The sequence below is a fragment of the Cryphonectria parasitica genome (assembly GCF_011745365.1).
Source record: "Cryphonectria parasitica EP155 unplaced genomic scaffold M406scaffold_1, whole genome shotgun sequence".
Classification (NCBI taxonomy): domain Eukaryota; kingdom Fungi; phylum Ascomycota; class Sordariomycetes; order Diaporthales; family Cryphonectriaceae; genus Cryphonectria; species Cryphonectria parasitica.
The window spans coordinates 3719310-3736860 of record NW_024468909.1 but is presented as its reverse complement, the minus strand read 5'-3'; the positions used below and the strand labels follow the sequence as shown (position 1 = coordinate 3736860).

The following is a 17551-nucleotide window of genomic DNA, read 5'->3' as shown; positions in this document are numbered from 1 at the left end:
TCACCTAGGTTCAACGTGTGTCGCCAGATCCGGGCCTTCTTCTATCAACTTTCTCACCATCATCACTCGAGCCATCTTCATCATTCAGCCCAGTCGCTCGTTTGTTCACTCCTAACGGGTCTTCAAACCCATTTGTTAGCCACTCTGCCTTACTCATGACAGACGGAGTACCGACGGGCAGCGGTGTCATGTCTCCCTTCTGACGGTTCTCCGCCTTCAATATCTCATTCATGGTCTCTTGGCCAAGCGGTATCACCCTTAGCGACCGTGGCGACACACCAGCTGCTACACCTAAGCTCCTCGGCACGACCCCCATCTCCCTTGCGGACCCATCCGGCTCCGCATTGCCCAGCGGATTGCGAAGCCGTGGCGGTGACGGGGCCATCATGGGCATAGCGAGTGCTGCGGCCATGAGCTCCATATTCCGACAGTTCCTGCGCAGGCTGTCTTGATCCGGGAAGTTTAAGTTCCTCTCGGAGCTGGCGAGGGGACTGGCAATGTCGGGCAGTTCGAGTCTGTATGACCTCCGCTTGCGGAGACGCTGCTCGTCGCGGGCGGGGGCTAAGGAGCGGCCGTTCTAGGTGCTGCTCCGCCGGAAGCTTCGACGGTGCGGTGGTCGGCTGCGTTCGTCCTCGCTGCTGACTTGTATCCGCGGTTTGGCGTCCACGGCTGTCCAGACGATGCTCCGTTGGGTTCTGCCTTGTCCCACCGAGGCGCATGGGCGCGCGAAGAGCCAGACGATGAGCGCGAGCTGACTAACGAGGAAGAGGATGCCGAAGGCGAGCACGATGATCTCGGTTCGGTATGCATCGATTGTGTCTGCGTTCAAGGCTGGGAATGTAGTAGCTCGTGTTGCAGAGGGTGGTGTCTCGACTGGAGGTTTCATGATGATAAATGAGGATACACAATAGGGGAATCAGCCACAGCGCACAGTGTTAGGAGGAGATGGAACGCTGTATGTATACATATGTATGTATATAGTAAGGGCTTCGGTAGAAGAGATGTCTTCTTGACAAAATGCTGTTGAGTGTGTACGATCGTCTGACCGGCGTAGACATATCGATTGAGTGAGTAGTCAAGTGTTGGGCATAGGTCGAGAGAGTGAACTAGGGTGTGTGATAGGGGGCGTAGGTTTGAAGTGAGAGAACTGTGTTGAGCAGTGGGACACGCCTGTCAAGTACGATCATCTAACTCGAGTTGATATTCCTCTGCTGCCTAAAAGTGCACGTGGGCGACGAGATGGTCGATATCTAGTAGACTAAGTAGCCCAGGAAGGCACGATGTAGGCAGAGGGGTCTGAACTTGATTTGAACCATCGAGGTGCACTGAACTTTCCTCTAACGTCCCTTCCAGAAGCCTCATCTATATGGTTTTTTCCATTTGTACATTCGACTTCTAAAGTGTACATTACCGGCCTCGACATGGACCGCATCACATCACCACACAACAATCACCCAGCTTGCTGAAGATCTTGGACAGAACTTTCTTCTCCAACTCCTCCATCTGGTCGCCCTGCTGCTGCTGTTGCTGCTGCTGTGGCTGCGATGCTGGCGGTCTCTGTTGAGAAGAGCCGTGGGCCCCATATCCTGCACTTCCACCGTAGCCACCACCAGATTTTCCAGCTGGCAGTGGTGGCATCCCATCCACCTGACCGCCGGCAAGGTTGATGTACATCCGGCCCTCGTTCTCCTCGGTCGCATACTGCAGCCCCAGCTCGCGGCAGACCTGCTCGACGCGCGGCTTGATCTTCTGGACGTGGTTCGCGCTGTGATTTCCTTTGCCGACAATGACGTGCAGGTGTGTCTGCCCTCTCGCCTGTGCGTCACGTATCCGCGCCTCAAGGATGTCCTCCGCTTCCTCGACGAACTGGCCGTGCAGGTCGATGGTGTCCTCTGCTACGCGGCCTGGGGCGTTGTTCTCGCGAAAGATGTACTCGGACGCCTGCTTGTTGTACTGCTCCATCTTGGCGGCGTGTTCTTTGCCCTCATTGGAGAGCTGCTTGGCCCCGGCACCATCGCCGCGCTCGTACGCATCGTGTGCCTAAGGCGCGACACACACGTCGTCAACGTCAGTCGGGAAACTCGATCCAAAGGCGGTCAAGGAGGCGACAGAGAGAATTGGGTGCCCGTACTTGGTCGAAGCATGCACTGCGCTTGGAGGCCTCGGCCCGCGCCAGATCGCGAAGGCGGTCATACTCCCTCTCGGCGTCCGAGTCCGCATGTGTGTGCGCTGTGGTCCCGACGTGCTCATCAGTATGTGGACTTGAAGTGACATCATCCGGCGGTCTGCAAGGGATGCTTCGACTTCAACTTACCGCGTCCACCGAGGCGCGTCGAGTGTTTCTGCTGCTGCATAGGGATTGCCTGAGCCATCTTGATGATATGTGCGTGGGAGCATGTGTCAATTTCAACTTCAACGCTCGTCGGAGGAAAAAGAGTTGGACAATTATCAAGACGAAAAGCGATCGCGAAGTAAGCTAGAGGCGTCACCAAGGTTTCGCCAGCCGAGCAGGGCCAGCTCAGCAGCACCAGGCCCAGAGCAAGCCCGCCAGCTTCTTGGCCATGGTTGGTCAATTCAACGACACATGCCTTGGCCAGAGCGTCGACAGGGCCCATCGGAATGAGGTTGGCGGCTAGTCGGTGAGGCTCAAAGAACTTGTTTGAAAGCTACACACCGGTTGCGGTACGGCAGGCAGCATCACACTCATAATCCAAAGCACGGAGAGCCGGCATCTACCATCAATACCTGAAATCGAATGGAAGAGACGATTCCTGATGCGATAGCATGGGTCGGTGTCTGTCTTGGAAGCTGACTAGTCGGTTACCAGCCACTCCAGCCAACCAGTCGGACATGGCAAAGGGAACTGGACCAAGACGGGAGGGATCGACCATCCTATTCCAACTACCGGCGGAAATTGTTACTTTTCGTCTGGCTCGGCTGCCGGCTTGCCTGGTAGTCATGCCTGTGCAGGAAGGGAAATAAACAGTCCAGACGAAAAAAGAAACACCAATTGAAGGACAAAACGGCCAAGAGGAAAGTCAGAACTGACTGGCTGCGCTGCGTCACTCAGATCTACTAGTAGAAACGTCCTGACGCGCCAAGTTCTGAGTCAAGTCGCAGAACGGGCGTTGTGCAAAAAAAGATCGGGTTCCAAATTGCAATCTGCAGGTCTCCTTTTCTTCCTGCAGCTGGACCCGTCTATCGCGTCCCCCGTCGTCAACGATCCCGGATCTTGCAGACAGGTGCATGCAGAACCAAAGGGATCGTCCCTAGGGTGAGCGCGCATCGCAGAAGGAGAGGTTTCATGACCACAAACCGGTCACCTCCTTCTCAACCAGTCAATGGAACGATACTTGACAACTGACTGCCCTTGGATAGTATCTTCCATCACAGCAGCCGCTTGCAAAGAGTCCAGCCAAGCTTGAGCTTGGACAACAGCCTGGCCCGACTAGCCTAGATCGCGGCGTCGTCCTTTGGGGAGATTCCCGTCGCGACCTCTTGCTGCAGACCCTGATCAGCCGCCTCTTTTAGATTGGCTTGGAGTGAAGTATTGCGATGGCATCACACATCAACCTCAAAGACTGGGGCTGCCCACCTCTTGCTATATGGTTTTTTTTTTTGTCTATATAATAAAAAGGGATCCCCTGTTGGCCATGTGTTTCGCGCATTTATCAGCCTCCATGAGGCCTAGCGCATCCCTTGGAATTGAGATTACAGCTCGGCGGCTCAGATTGATGATATGCTGTGGTACGTTTTGGTACGCTGGGCTAGCTCAGGCTGAGAACTGTGCTCTGTCTTGGGACTAGGTTCCAAGGCTAGTGCCGCGTGCTCAGAAGACGTTGAGTGTCGATCAACAAACTTGGGCACCATCGAACGGGTTTCCTTGATCATTTTGAGATCAAGTATCTTCTGGGTGTCTTCGGAGCTTTGTTTCCAGGTTTCACAATGTAGTCAAGAAGCCCAGACCCAATGAGGCGCTTGTGCTTTGAGTGGTTCTCCTGAAAAAAGCGTGCTAAGCCCAGGGGGTAATGGTCAAGCGGCGGCGGTCTTTGGCGGCAAGTCCCTTAAAATGGAGCCACGATCAAAGAGCCATGGGGCACATACAATTTTATGTCCTCGCTACTATATGATTGTACTAATATAGTAGCAGCAATGAGCAGATCTTCCAAACTACCAACAATGAAACCCCTCCCACGTCGGCTCGGAAGTTCCACAACCCTCGTGGCCATTGTGACTGTGCGCCACGCAGCACGCCATGTGTTGGTGATGGCCCGGCAGATGAGTTGATCTCGCAGCGTTCACGACAAGTGGCTCCCAAGGCGAACATGGCGCACCCCTCCCGACAAGCGGGAAAAAAAATAATTGGGAACACCTGCTGGATGAACAGGCCGCTCATGCAGGTACCATTCCCTCATATGTGTGATCCTGGCTCATGAGTGGAGAGCGGTGTGGGTTTTATTTTTGGGATCCACCAAAGGGCTAAATGACCAGGGCGAACCCAAAGTGAGAGATGAGGTGAGGAGGATTCGCGCCTAGGCGCTATTGCTACTGCTTTCATAGTATGGCGGCGCGGACCGGCCGGGCTTTTAGAAGGGGGGGATGATGATGACCTTCAGTTGATTCGCGGCCCGTGGAATGACTCGACAGCTCTCACTGGACTCTTCATCATGGTATAGTATGACTGACCTATAGCATTTGTGTTAGTAATGTGGAGGGCAGCTTGATGACGACGAGAAAAGCAGGCGAATGATATTACATCTCCCGAGACTTATTATGTCTCTACTCACTATGGTACCTTGTGCGGTCGCCCGCCCACATTTACGATTCTTGCAATGGCTACTCCTGGTAGGCGAACGCGAGGTGGCTACCGATTGGGATGGAAAATCTCCGTGGGCGTAGCAATCATCTCCGGGACAGGACCCATGGCCCCCAGCGCCTACCTCTGATAGGTTTCGAGTCGCACGTGAGGTGTCGGCAAGCAGCGATCATGGTCTACACGGCGGGTTTCCAGCCCAGAAATTGTCGACATCGCCTATTTTGAACGTCATACGTTGTACCATAGTTACTTCGTATCATCCCGATGACTTGTGCCCGCCAAGGATGCGGAGGAGCAGGACGTGCCGAAGGATCATCTACTATATACACTTGCAGTGTACGTAGTGATTATACTTTGTACACTTTGTAGGTACTACTAACATGTGCATAGTATGTGCACCTCATCCATCACGCTTCCTGTCGCCCAGCACTCTAAGCAAAACACGGAGCTCTCACCAGACCCGACTGATCGTCACAGATAGCCGTCGCTACCAGGGGAAAGGGGGGGGGGGGCGGCCATACTATAATACAGACACTGGCCCTCCAGCGCGCTACTATGGTACATAGGGCAAATAGTACCACAGCAGCATAGCAGGACAGCAGGGCAGCGTTTTGGAATCCTTCGATCCGTCCCGAAAATAAATGCATTGTGGAATTTTACTTGTAGACCCCCCCCCCAGCCGCGGAAACCGACTGGACAGAAAATCCGCCTTCTGCCCATCATCAGCGGCACCACCCCGCCAGCCTGAGAATTGCGCCAGCGATCACTGGAGTCGCCGGCAGTGGGACATGCTCATTTTGTATGCGATCAAATGGGGTTGCCCAAGAGCCTCTCGAGACCGAGGAAAAAGAATTATTACGAGATTCTTCAGCCCTGTGGTCGCTGCTGAAGTGCTTTGACGGCCCCGTCCCCATTTCTCGTTACTCTTTTCATAGTACACCTTATCAAATTATCTATCTGGTCACTCACCTGGTGTACTATAGTAGATTTGAAGCCTTCCCAGGCTACCCCTCCCCCCTTATCCCTAGGGTTACTGTGACTCGTCTGTGGTCAGCTTATTTGCGGGTCATCACTCTACATAGGCCCGACTCCCCAAGGCACATTCACAGAAGATGAGTCTTCACGAGGACTTTTGTTATCTTTGTCTGATGGGCAACTACGCCGTCCCGATGTTTACCCCTTGGAAAGTCTAGCATGATGAGGCTTGCACAACTCTGCTGACAGGCGTATCAGAAACCAACCACCTTGGCCAGCGGGGTTTTGTCTTACTCAGTGCCATCTTGTAGGAAGGCAAAAAACAAAGGCCCGTTTTGTTGCACATAACCCAGAAATAGATTCTTGTCATTTTCGCTCTTTCTCTTTGCCTCTTTTCCTTTCTCTCCTCCTGAAATGAAAGGATAATGCTACATGCCCACAGGGCGCAATCCTCCCCTCTCCTTTGTTCTCAGCGTCAACTGGCCAAAGTTGCTTTTTTTTGTTTTTTTTTTGTTGCGCCTTCATCCATGTGTCTGGTGATGTCTCAGATAGTCTGGACTAAGCCACACTCTTTCTGACCCCTCTTAGCCTACCAGATCAACACAACTGGCCAGGCAAATCTTGCCAGAAAGGCCGGAATCCCCTGAGAAGGCCAGCCCCACCGGCCAGAAGAACTGGCGATCCAATTGATGCGCAAGCTCGCCTGGGGAGGAGAGATTGGCCTCAACTCCCCCCATGTGCCCACACAATCTGACAGGTTTCCGCCTTGGCTCTGTGCGCTGCAAGGTATCGCACAGTGTGTGGACAAGGGAGGAGGGGAAATGGGGTGGTATTCAGCCATGCAAGTTTCCAACACTTGAATGTCAATGAAGATTCTTGGCTATTCAAATACTGCTAAAAAAGAATGGGAGAGAAGACAGTGCAGCGTTGCTCCTGCTCCTCCTGCTATTGCCGTAGTGATTGTTGTTGCTATTGGACTCCCTGTTGACCGGATGGCCTGGTGGGTTTCGTGAGATGAAAGAAAAGAAGATCAACGGCTCTGTGATCATCTTGGGTCCCTGGCTATAGAGGCGCTCAGGTATGGATGGGTAGGTGCTGGGCCCTGCCTTTTGTCTGATGGACCTCCTTTTTCTCTTTCCCTCGGCTGGCAACCGTGCGTCTCTTGTCGCAGCCCCGAGCTCCTAGGTTCCTGGACCCGCCTGCGCGTTAGTGCTGGGGGTGGCTGGCCGGCCGCTGGCTCTACCAAGGGCCAGCAGCCTGGTACTCCACACCCTGGACTTGTAACTCCAACCCCAAACGGCAGAAACGGGGGTCTGCGGTTCGGGTGTGCCCACCTAAATCTGCTAGTGCCAGGAGCTACGACGCTATAAACATCTAGTACAGGCACCACTGCAGGACTGCCAGTCAGCACCTCGACTGGCTGTTCCACCCCCCCAATTACTCCGTATTGGCCTCTGCAACTCCCCCCTCCCCTCTCTGCTTTGAGGTGCGGCAGAAAGTCGACGTTGGCCCCTGTCCCCCTGTTCCTGCAACCACATTGGCTTGACTTCCACTCCCCTTCCATCCTTTCTGTCCTGACAACCCTTGCCTCTTCGCCTTCGACGCCTTTCTCGTCCTCCCCCCCCTCCCCCAAGGCCCCAAAGCCCAGGCTCTCTGCTTTCAAATCACCACTCTTTTTCTTCTCTCGTCGCCAATTTGTCGACACAAAACTTATCTCGTCAACCACCCAAAACATCTGCCCTTGATCACAATCTGCGCGATCCTGGCAAAGCCTTCTTTCTCCTGCACATCGTCGGTGCTCAAATCCTTTTTTTCTTTTTTTCTCTTTTCCTTCTTGCCTCAACTGTCCTTACGTTCCTTCTCTTCAGCCATCCTGGCGTCGATTTGAGTCTGCTGAAAGGGGACCCGATCGACCGACCGCTCTACAGACCACCCTCCTCTTCACCACACCATCACCACCACCGATAACAACGCACTGCTGTACTTGATCGTATTACAGGTGAGCCTCGAGATATTCTTTATCCTATTCTCAGTGCGCTCCTTTGCTCTTGCTCAGAGCCTCGTGGACGACATTGTCGCAGTGTCTCCCTCTCCCTCTTCTTCCTCTCAGAGCCTTGTCAAGATTGCAACCCACACCTTCAGATTACATTGAGGCGATTTGGGAAACTGTAATTTACCGCGCTCGACTCTCTCTCCCGATAATCTTGCTACCTGCCAGCCAGCCCTCGCCTCCGTTGGCTATCAACATCACTGTGCCCAACATACTGACTCCGATTCAACTCAGATCATTCCGGCGTGCGACATTAATTAACCCCCTCCCTTACAACGAACCACTTAATATTGTGTCTGGAGCCGAGCCGACAAGAGATCATTCAAGATGGGTTGCGGAATGAGCACGGAGGAGAAGGAGGGCAAGGCCCGCAACGAGGAGATCGAGAACCAGTTGAAGCGCGACCGCATGCAACAGCGTAACGAGATCAAGATGTTACTTCTGGGTATGTCCCGACAATTTACCTCATCATCGATTCAATTGATGCACGCCTCGCTCGACCGGGCTATGCACCGGACCTGCTGGATGATGCAGCCTTTTTCGGTCCCCTCCCCCCAACCCTCCCTTCATGGGCAGCCGCTGACAAAGACATTGTAGGTGCTGGTGAATCCGGAAAGTCCACCATTCTGAAGCAGATGAAGCTCATCCACGAGGGAGGCTATTCGCGCGACGAGCGAGAATCGTTCAAGGAGATCATCTTCAGCAATACTGTTCAGTCGATGCGCGTTATTCTCGAAGCTATGGAGTCCCTGGAACTTCCTCTCGAGGATCAGCGGATGGAGTACCATGTCCAGACCATCTTCATGCAACCCGCCCAGATCGAGGGCGACGTGCTCCCTCCCGAGGTTGGCAGCGCCATCGAGGCCCTTTGGAAGGACCGCGGTGTGCAGGAGTGTTTCAAGCGATCCCGGGAATACCAATTGAACGACTCGGCCAGATAGTAGGTGTCCAGAGTGCCCTTGTTTTCATGTTTTCGTTTCGTTCGCTGCTTGCGAGACTAATTTAGTTTGCAGCTACTTTGATAATATCGCCCGCATCGCCGCCCCCGACTACATGCCCAACGACCAGGACGTCCTGCGCTCTCGTGTCAAGACGACTGGTATCACGGAGACGACCTTCATTATTGGTGATCTCACTTACCGAATGTTCGACGTGGGAGGTCAGCGGTCTGAGCGTAAGAAGTGGATTCACTGCTTCGAGAATGTGACCACCATCCTGTTCCTTGTCGCCATATCCGAGTACGACCAGCTGCTGTTCGAGGACGAGACCGTCAACCGTATGCAGGAGGCCCTGACCCTGTTCGATTCGATCTGCAACTCCCGCTGGTTCATCAAGACCTCCATCATCCTGTTCCTGAACAAGATTGATCGCTTCAAGGAGAAGCTGCCTGTCAGCCCTATGAAGAACTACTTCCCCGACTACGAGGGCGGTGACGACTACGCAGCTGCCTGTGACTACATCCTCAACCGGTTTGTCAGCCTGAACCAGCACGAGACCAAGCAGATCTACACACATTTCACTTGTGCAACGGATACAACACAAATTCGTTTCGTCATGGCTGCGGTCAACGGTATGTTCAGCGCCTTGCTTCCCCGTCCCCTATACTAAAAAAATGAAGGAAATCAAAGCTGACCCCTTATTTTCTTCACCCAACAGACATCATCATTCAGGAGAACCTGCGTCTTTGCGGTCTGATCTAGTGAAAACGCTCCTTTCAGATACCCCTATCACGTTATAATCGCATGATTTCTTCCTTACGAACGATGTCCTCGTCGGCCTATGAGAATCCAGCAGAGCACTACGGAAAAACGGCAGTGCGGGTCATGCTTTGATCTTATCAATCCAGCCGCCCCCCCCCCCCCCTTTCTACCCGTCGCGTCGAGAGAACAAAAAAAAAATAGTTGATACCACCTTTCTACCATATCATTGCGACTAGAGTCATGGACAGATTCAAGAGTCGCCTGTACAGAACGAAGCAGATGTGGGGACGCCGAGAAGTGGGATTTGCATTTTGAGAGAGAGTATAGGGGCGGTGTTCAATATGTTGTTTAATTACGAGGTCTGACAATGCTGCGGTCGTTCTGTTTTTTTATTTGATTTTCTTGTTTCTCACACAAAGGTCCTTCTGGCGAAGGGCGTCAGAGGAGCCGTTTTCTTGTGCTGGGGAGGCGATGTGCCCGCGGATGTAGGCCAGCACGCAGAGGAGGAGGGAGGGAGGGCGTGGTTTTTCCCCGTGGTCACCCACAGGAAAGAAGACAGCAAACTCGGACAGGTTCTCGGACAACGGCGGTCCCGATATCCACACGGATTTGTCTATAGCATCACGAGCTCAAATTTTCTGAAACTCTTCATACCTTTACTGCTGTCTTGTCGTCTTTCTATCTCACTCCAAAAACTGGTGGACATCCTTTGGGTCTATGCTACATGAGCTGACAGCCACATGATATATAATCAAGTCATTTGTCAGACAATAAGACTGTTCTCGGGCTTGGTCTGACCTGCATCCCATCGCTGCTCCCACCAGCCCATTTCATATTGGTGAGAAACAAAAGTAACTTTTCATTGCTTGTCGAGACGAGAGGTGAGTTGAAACGGCACACCCCCCTCCCCCCCGGGCCCACCCCTCTTATTACACCCATCACTGGTATCTAGTGCATTTCTGACTGTCTGAATTTTGCCTCCCTCGTCTGGACAGAGGATGTTTTAGAGGAAGGGTGGCGGTGGAGAACAGTGTTTTGCAGAGCTCGGATGGAGATTTGGGACGGTCGGTCCGGCTTCATGTTTGATATGCGTTGAGGATTCTTTTTCCTCATCCGGCATTGAATGAATGCCCGAAAGCTACCTATACAAGCGATTTGTTAAAACACATAGCCTCCTCATCTGTGTGTTATGTGTGTGTTGGAGCTTTATCATGCTCTAGAGAAGTAGAGACGTGGAGAACCAACTGGTCGCGCTTTGTGGGCGAGGTTTATGCCTGGGCATAGGCTGTTTTTTCTTGATGTATCGGAGACATATGACTTTGTTTTGATTTTCAGGAAAGGGTTGCTTCGTATATCCGCTGTGTATATATGTCTGTGTGTTTGGGCAAAGATTGCTGCCATCTCGTAACTGATACAGGTTTTCTGTTGGTCAAGCGGACAAAGAAAGAAAGAAAAATCGCCGCAGAAAAGGCAAGAGGCGGGTATGATTGGCACTCATAGATCCTAATACCTCGGAAAAACCGTGATAGCTGGGTATGCACCGCGCACTGGCTTGCCCTTGACAAGACGGATAAAACCACCAGGGTTTTGATGACCAGCCTGGAGAAGCTACTGCTCGTCCTACGAGCCGCCCTCAGGCACATCAACCCCAGGAGGGGTATCATACTGGCTCTTCATGTGCTGCTGGATCCCCTCCGCCCCGTCCTCCTCGTGCCCCTCTACCACCATGTCGTCCTCTTCGTCGTCCCCCATCCCCTCTCCCTCCCTGCCGACGCCGTCACCATCACCAATGTCGCCTTGCCCTAGCGCACCCGCAATCTCCTCGGCCTGCACAATCTTCAGGGCCAGCTGTTTCGCCGCGACCTCGACCTCGATCAGAGCCCGCTGGTACGCCGTGGCCTGCCGCACCTGTAGCAGTGCCGTCTGCACGGTACCCTTGACGCCAGCGTCATGCGAGAACAAAGCGCCCGAGGCGGTCCACAGAGCCGCGGCCTGTAGCTGGGCGGTGCCGGGGGTAGCGTAGCCGTTCGAGACGCCGATGCCGGGCACTTGGTCGTTGGTGGCGGTAGCGGCGGCTGTGGGGATGGGAACGGGGACTGCGTATGGATGGGCGGCTGGCTGTGGAGGTTGTGACTTCTCTATTACACCGGAAGGGGGAGTTGGTGGTTTCGTCGTCAGTAAAATATGCGCTGGATGGGAAGGAAGGGGGAGATATAATCAAGTGCACCGAAAAAAAAAAGAAGGGTGGCGAGCCTGTACTAAGTACTACTTACCATGAAACGAACACCTCGACCCAGAGGCATTGAACCAGCAGTTCGCACAGCTCCCCATCATCTGCCCACTATAGACAACGCACACAGTCCATGGTCCTTGTCCCTTCCGGCAGTGCGCGCAAGGGTGGGCGGCCTCGGTGCCTGCGATCTGGGCGAAGAGGGCCTCGACGTTGCTGCGCCGGACGAGGTTGAGGTCCTGGCCATGGCGGCGCTGCTCAGCTAGGCGCTGGCCCGGGTCCCGCGACATGCGCTTCGCGAAGGCGCTGTCGACCTTGAAGCCCTCGTAGCCGGACTCGAGGGCCATCTCTTTGGTCGTCTTGTGAGACTGGGCTTGGGGTGGGGCGGAATGATGCGTCTGTGGTGAGGGCGGTGGTAGTGGTGGTGCTGATTGTGGTTGAGGCGTGGGGAGAGGTGGTGGGAGTGGTGGCGGTGGCGGTGGTGATGGCGTTGGTGGTCGTGCTTGTTGTTGTGGTAATGGGTTGGGCTGGAAGTCTGTCGCTGCGACGAGAGGTTGCGGCGCTGGCATGGTCGAGCCCAGCGGCGGTGGAGGAGGCGGTGGAGGCTGTAGATCTGCCGCTGCGGCGGCGGCTGCGGCGGCGTAGAGGCCACTCGCATCCTGGAGCAGCTCTGGGTTCGCAAGGTCGTCAATGCCCTGGTGGTGATGATGGTGGTGGTGGTGGTGGTGGTCGTGAGGGTGAGGGTGATGCTGCTGGGTCGGGTCCATAGGTGCCATGGGCGCCATGTCGTGGTCCATGGCGTCGACATGGGCGTGAGGCCCCTCGCCGTGGTCATGAGCATGGACGTGGGCGTGGTCCGCATCAGGCTCGGTCACTGCATCGTCATCCTCGTCGCCACGGCCGTAACCGTGCACGACATCGCCCATCACATCGTCGGCGGCGGTGTTGCCATGGCTGCCAAAATGGGCGTTGAGGTGCTCCTCGTCGATCCTCCTGTGGGCGTTGGGCCTTCGCTGCTGGGCAATTGGTTTGACAACTCGATTTGGTCGTCCTCTTGATTGCATCTTAAGCTTCTCCTCGAGAGGGCGGAGGGGGGCCGAGGGTGGGGGTCAGGTTCATCAAAGAGGGTAGGTTGAATATCACTCAGCTGGTGACAGCTGGCAAGCTTGGTAAGTAGTGGTGGTGGTGGTGTTTGCTGTTGGGGGGAGCTGCAGGCACGGTCCAGTTTTTAACCCTGCACCCTGAGCGGCAGATCAGCAGTTAAGTGAAGAGGGTTAGGGTTACTTATGCACTGTACATAGTACAGAAGTATATAGAGACAATATGCAGACAGGAATTGAACTCAAATCAAATCATCACCACTCAAATGGGGTTTAATTTCGAAAATTGAAATGCATTTTGAGGACAGGCTATCACTACCGCCTCCGATTCACCATCTCGTTCCACTGCTGGGCAAACTCCCTCAGGCCGCCAGACCCAGACGCACTGGCATCCACGACTTCCTTGGGTAGCTTGTGTGCCGAGTACTGTGGCGAGCTGAAGTTGTAGGCTGCAGGGTCATCCTTCTCGACAAGCCGTAGCTCCGGTTCGTAGTCCTCGTCTTCTTCTTCTTCCTCCTCCTCGGTCGTCGTCTCGTCCTCGCCCGGGCCTAAACCCCCTCCGCCCGCGAGGTGCAGCCGGATCATTCCCTTCTCCATGCTTCCGTTGGTCCCTATCATGGGTTTTGGCACCTGGAGCTCAAGCAGCTCGCCCCAGTCGAAGAGCAGCGTGTCCGTCCTCGGCGCCCAGGGGTTGATGTCGATCAGCCTCGCCCGCCCCAGCGTCTTGTCAGGGTCCTCCTCCTGGTCCGAGTCGTCGTTGCTGCTGTCGCTCTGGAACGGGTCCCTCGTCACCTCGGGGATGTAGACGTCGAAGCAGAAGTTCCCATCCGGGAAGGTAAAGCGCAGTTTTGTGTCAAAGAGGTCCTTGACACGGTCGGTGATCACTGACCGGTACCTCTGAAGGAAGTCGTAGTGGTTCAGGTCCCTCTGGGTGATGGCGATGAGGCTCCGCTGCTTGACGAAGCAGCGGAACTCTTGGGCCGTCTGGGGGTTGAAAAAGGAGCGGAGGACCAGGACGGGCTGGAACCCGAGGCCGGCCGTGGAAGCTGCCGAGGGCAGACCGGACGAGGAGGAGGCGGAAGCGGTGGCAACAGTCCCGTCAAAAGCATGATCCAGGTCGTGGGTGATGAAGCTGGAGCTCTTCAGCAGCAGGTAGATGTCGTCGGGCGTTGTGCACTTGATGGTGTTCTGGTGGGGCGAGATCCAGGCCGCGTCTTTGGGCGACGACCAGTTGAGCTTGGGCGCCACCTGCCCGCCCAGTTCCTTGATCGTGTCCTTGATGGTCTGGTGTAGGTCTGGGAACCGCTGGTTGGGCGGCAGCCTCGAGTGACTGCTGCTTCCTGCGTCATCTGAGTCCGAGTCCGAGCCCGAGTCTTCTTCTTCTGGGACGGGGCGAGAGTAGGCCGTTGATGTTGGCTCCCAGTCATCATCGTCGTCCCCATCCTCATCTCCAGGAGATCCACTGCTGTCGCTTGACAGGATGATGCCGTCCTCCCTGATGTAGTCGATGAACTCGGGAGGCAATTTGATGATACGTGACCGGATACATGAGGTGCGGTATCTATACATGCACACTGTTCATCACCGTAATTATGCCCAGGGGGAAATTGCAATTACTTACTTTGGGAACCAATAATCGTAGGAGCAGTGAAGGATATGGTCCCTTGTGACGGGGAACGAGATGCTCGACCCTGCAGCACTGCTGCTACTAGTACTACCGCTCACAGCCTTCTCAGCGCCCTCGAAAGCAGGCATCTTGGGCCCACAGTTGCGAAGAAGCTGCTTTTCAAGATGTAGTAGGGTTTAAAAAAGGAAAGGAAAAAAAAAACAAAGGATTGAAAATGATTGCCCAGAGAGCCACCGCAATGACTGGCAAGGAGAATAAAAAGGAAAAGAGCAATTGTAAGTTGCGGGTGAGGGTTGACGGGTTGAGTCACAAAAAAATTGAAGAGTTGTGACTCTTCAGCGGGACAGGATTGCAATGCATACTATGCATACTTAGTTTCCCACTTGCATGTGTGCTGCTGGACTGGGCGGGGAGGCGAAGAGGGAGCGTAAAACGTCAGAGGGCGACCCCACTGACTTTTTCTGCCCCTAGTACCCTGATGGTACGCAGTACAGCCCAATGAGCCGCCGCTAAGACCCTGACCACCCTGAACCCAACTAGACCGCCTTCCTGGACCGTTACTGATCAACTGCAACAACAACAACAGCAACAACAACAACAACAACAACACCAATACCACTAACTAAACAAATCCTGTGGTCCATACTATCCAACGAATAATCACTCTACAAAACTCTTCTCAGATTCTACGACCTACGACCCCCAAGGCCTTCTCCCCTTTCGTCTTTCCACCCACAGCCATGTCCGACAACGTAGGCCTTTCCACCCCGCGCGGCTCAGGAACCTCAGGCTACGTCCAGCGCAACCTGGCACACATCAAGCCCCGCGACAGCGCCGCCCCCTACCCAAAGGACCTCGACAGCCTGCGCCATAGACAGCGCCAGCCCGACAAGGGCATCCTGGAGCACGACCGCAAGCGCGAGATCGAGGTCAAGGTGTTTGAGCTGCGCGACGAGCTCGAAGATCAGGAGTAGGTGCAGTTCCAACACCCCTCCCCCCTCCCCCCCCCCACACACACAGAGAGAGAGAGAGACACTGAAAAGAAGCTACCTGCCCCACCCCTTCCCTTCCCCTTCTCTTTCCCCAGCTGAGCTTGGGCTGACCCAATCTTTTCTTCTCCTTCACCACGAGCAGGGTCGACGAGGATGAGATCGAGGAGCGCTGCGAGGCCCTCCGCAAGAAACTCACGGCCGAGCAGGAGCGCGGTGCCGCAGGCCGGCGGGGTGGTGCCGGTGCGCCGCCCAGAAAGGGTCTCAAGATGCACCAGGTGCACGAGCTGGCGGACGCCAAGATCAAGGAGAGCGAGAGGCTGCGGCGGGCGCTGAAGATCAGCAAGGACTACGAGGAGGGCAGCCACTGGCGGAGGCAGGAGGAGCGGTTACAGAAGGCTGTGGACAAGGACCAAAGCCGGGACGGGGAGAGGGACTGAAATGTTTTTGAAAAGGGGGAAAGAGGAACTAAAAAGAGGGAGGAAGAGGGAGAAGGAGAGCCAAAGAAGGGGGGGGGGGGGAGATTCGAGGGTTTGTGGGAAAAGATGATGTCTTCTGGGATAATCTCGTTGTCATATTGTTATTGTTTTCTTTTTGACTTTGCTGCGGACGGGCTGGGGCGAGGAACTTGGATTGGCGATGGTGTTATGGCGTTTATTTAACACTGGCAGATAAATGGGCATCGTTCAAGACAAAGAAAGAGGCCGAGAGGCAGTACGGTCGGCTATTCTTTTGTAAGATGTGGTGACCTCAGACTTGCGAGCCTCTTTCTCATATAATTGTCAACATACTCTCGCCTCCTGATCTGACCCAGCTTCTTTCCCACCACCACGCGCCTGGCTTATACTGAAGCTGCGATGGCTTGCCCTGGAGAATGACACGGCATCCATGATTGGGTTAAGGAGGAGAGTAAGGGAGAAAAATAAGAAAACCGGCGTCAGGACGACATAGATTGCAGACATTGTCATAATCTACTTCAGTAAAGCATTCAAACGTCGAACTGGAATCCAGGCGATACCTACGGCACCCCACGGGCATCATGAGCTTCCTCATTCCGTTTACAGGCATCCGATGCTTGTTCAGAACGGCCAGATTATGCATGTATTTCCCGTTCTCATGAGAGAGGAGTGAGTGCCGGTAGTTGGGAGGGACCACATGATTGGAATTTGAACCTTGTTGGATGATGAAGAAAGTCTATCTGCAGAACACGACTCGCTTGCTTTGCTCGAATTCAAAATGTCTCTCCCTACCTGGTCTGGTAGACAGCCTTAGTGTGTGTATGAGAGAGAAGAAAGTAAAAAAAGACGCCTGCCCATTCCCACCCTTCCTCCACGGCTCGGCATCGAAGACATACTGCTGCAATCAGTGGCTTCGACTCTCCGTGGTCTCGCAAATGTCCAAGAAGGAAAATCCGACAACTCCCATATGTCACGGCCCAGAGTACATAAGTATAATTCCCTAGTAAATTGATCCCTTCTCCTGCCAACCCCCCCGGCGTAATGGCGGTGGCCCTGCTGTGCCTCATCATCTGGTGGGTGTGAGGGGAAACGGCAGGGAAGAGGAAGGGGAGGGGGTCAGACGGAAGGATCAGGCGGATTGGCTGGGATAAATGACTTCCACCGCCTGAATGGGTGTAGGCAGTCCATAAGCCAACTTTCTCGTCAGCTGTGCAGACCCATCTTGGCCGCCGTCCGTCCGTCCGTCCGTCCGTCCGCCCCCATCTTTTATGTCGTTCCCCCCGCACTTCTCTCTGATGGGTTCACCAACCAGGGGTCGGTCCGTTTCTCACTTTCCGTTGCGCCATATTCTTCCGCCGTTCAGTTGCCCCTTGTTTGGACAAGCACCCCTGCCTGCCACACCTTGTCGATGAATCCCTCCCTCGTGACAACTGCCTCTGCACCACCGTCTCTAGGATTTCCGAGGCGGAGGAATTACATCTCCTGACCTGCCAAGTACAGCGCCCCATGACATTTTGTCAGGATCGCGGGGTCCAGTCGCAAGGGACCCAGGACCGTTGGATCAATAGTCTGCAGTCTCTGACCGGAATGAGCCAGGAAGGCACTA

General features: G+C 54.5%; 5 protein-coding genes across 5 annotated transcripts; 2 read left to right on the top strand and 3 right to left on the bottom strand.

Moving 5' to 3' along the window:
* Positions 1–1304: 1304 nt before the first annotated feature.
* Positions 1305–2725, bottom strand: M406DRAFT_320384 (DUF1771-domain-containing protein). Its single transcript, XM_040919378.1, has 3 exons — positions 2315–2725; positions 2132–2229; positions 1305–2040 (listed from the first exon to the last, which is right to left on the bottom strand). The coding sequence occupies exons 1-3, from the start codon at positions 2370–2372 to the stop codon at positions 1432–1434; spliced, it is 765 nt and encodes a 254-aa protein (XP_040781400.1). The 5' UTR covers positions 2373–2725; the 3' UTR covers positions 1305–1431.
* A 5443-nt stretch (positions 2726–8168) lies between these two features.
* GNA-1 (sporocarp development) lies at positions 8169–9541 on the top strand (the record flags this gene model as incomplete). Its single annotated transcript, XM_040923539.1, has 4 exons — positions 8169–8286; positions 8439–8781; positions 8855–9411; positions 9498–9541. The coding sequence occupies 4 exons, from the start codon at positions 8169–8171 to the stop codon at positions 9539–9541; spliced, it is 1062 nt and encodes a 353-aa protein (XP_040781399.1).
* Positions 9542–11161: 1620 nt separating this feature from the next.
* Positions 11162–12835, bottom strand: M406DRAFT_105367 (uncharacterized protein; the record flags this gene model as incomplete). The annotated part of the gene is made up of 3 exons (XM_040915138.1): positions 11162–11730; positions 11815–11882; positions 12060–12835. 3 exons carry the CDS (start codon positions 12833–12835, stop codon positions 11162–11164), a joined length of 1413 nt encoding a protein of 470 aa, XP_040781398.1.
* A 304-nt stretch (positions 12836–13139) lies between these two features.
* M406DRAFT_320382 (D123-domain-containing protein) lies at positions 13140–14755 on the bottom strand. The gene is made up of 2 exons (XM_040919377.1): positions 14493–14755; positions 13140–14432 (listed from the first exon to the last, which is right to left on the bottom strand). The coding sequence occupies exons 1-2, from the start codon at positions 14624–14626 to the stop codon at positions 13187–13189; spliced, it is 1380 nt and encodes a 459-aa protein (XP_040781397.1). The 5' UTR covers positions 14627–14755; the 3' UTR covers positions 13140–13186.
* A 483-nt stretch (positions 14756–15238) lies between these two features.
* M406DRAFT_34576 (uncharacterized protein) lies at positions 15239–15927 on the top strand (the record flags this gene model as incomplete). The annotated part of the gene is made up of 2 exons (XM_040922116.1): positions 15239–15468; positions 15633–15927. 2 exons carry the CDS (start codon positions 15239–15241, stop codon positions 15925–15927), a joined length of 525 nt encoding a protein of 174 aa, XP_040781396.1.
* Positions 15928–17551: the final 1624 nt, after the last annotated feature.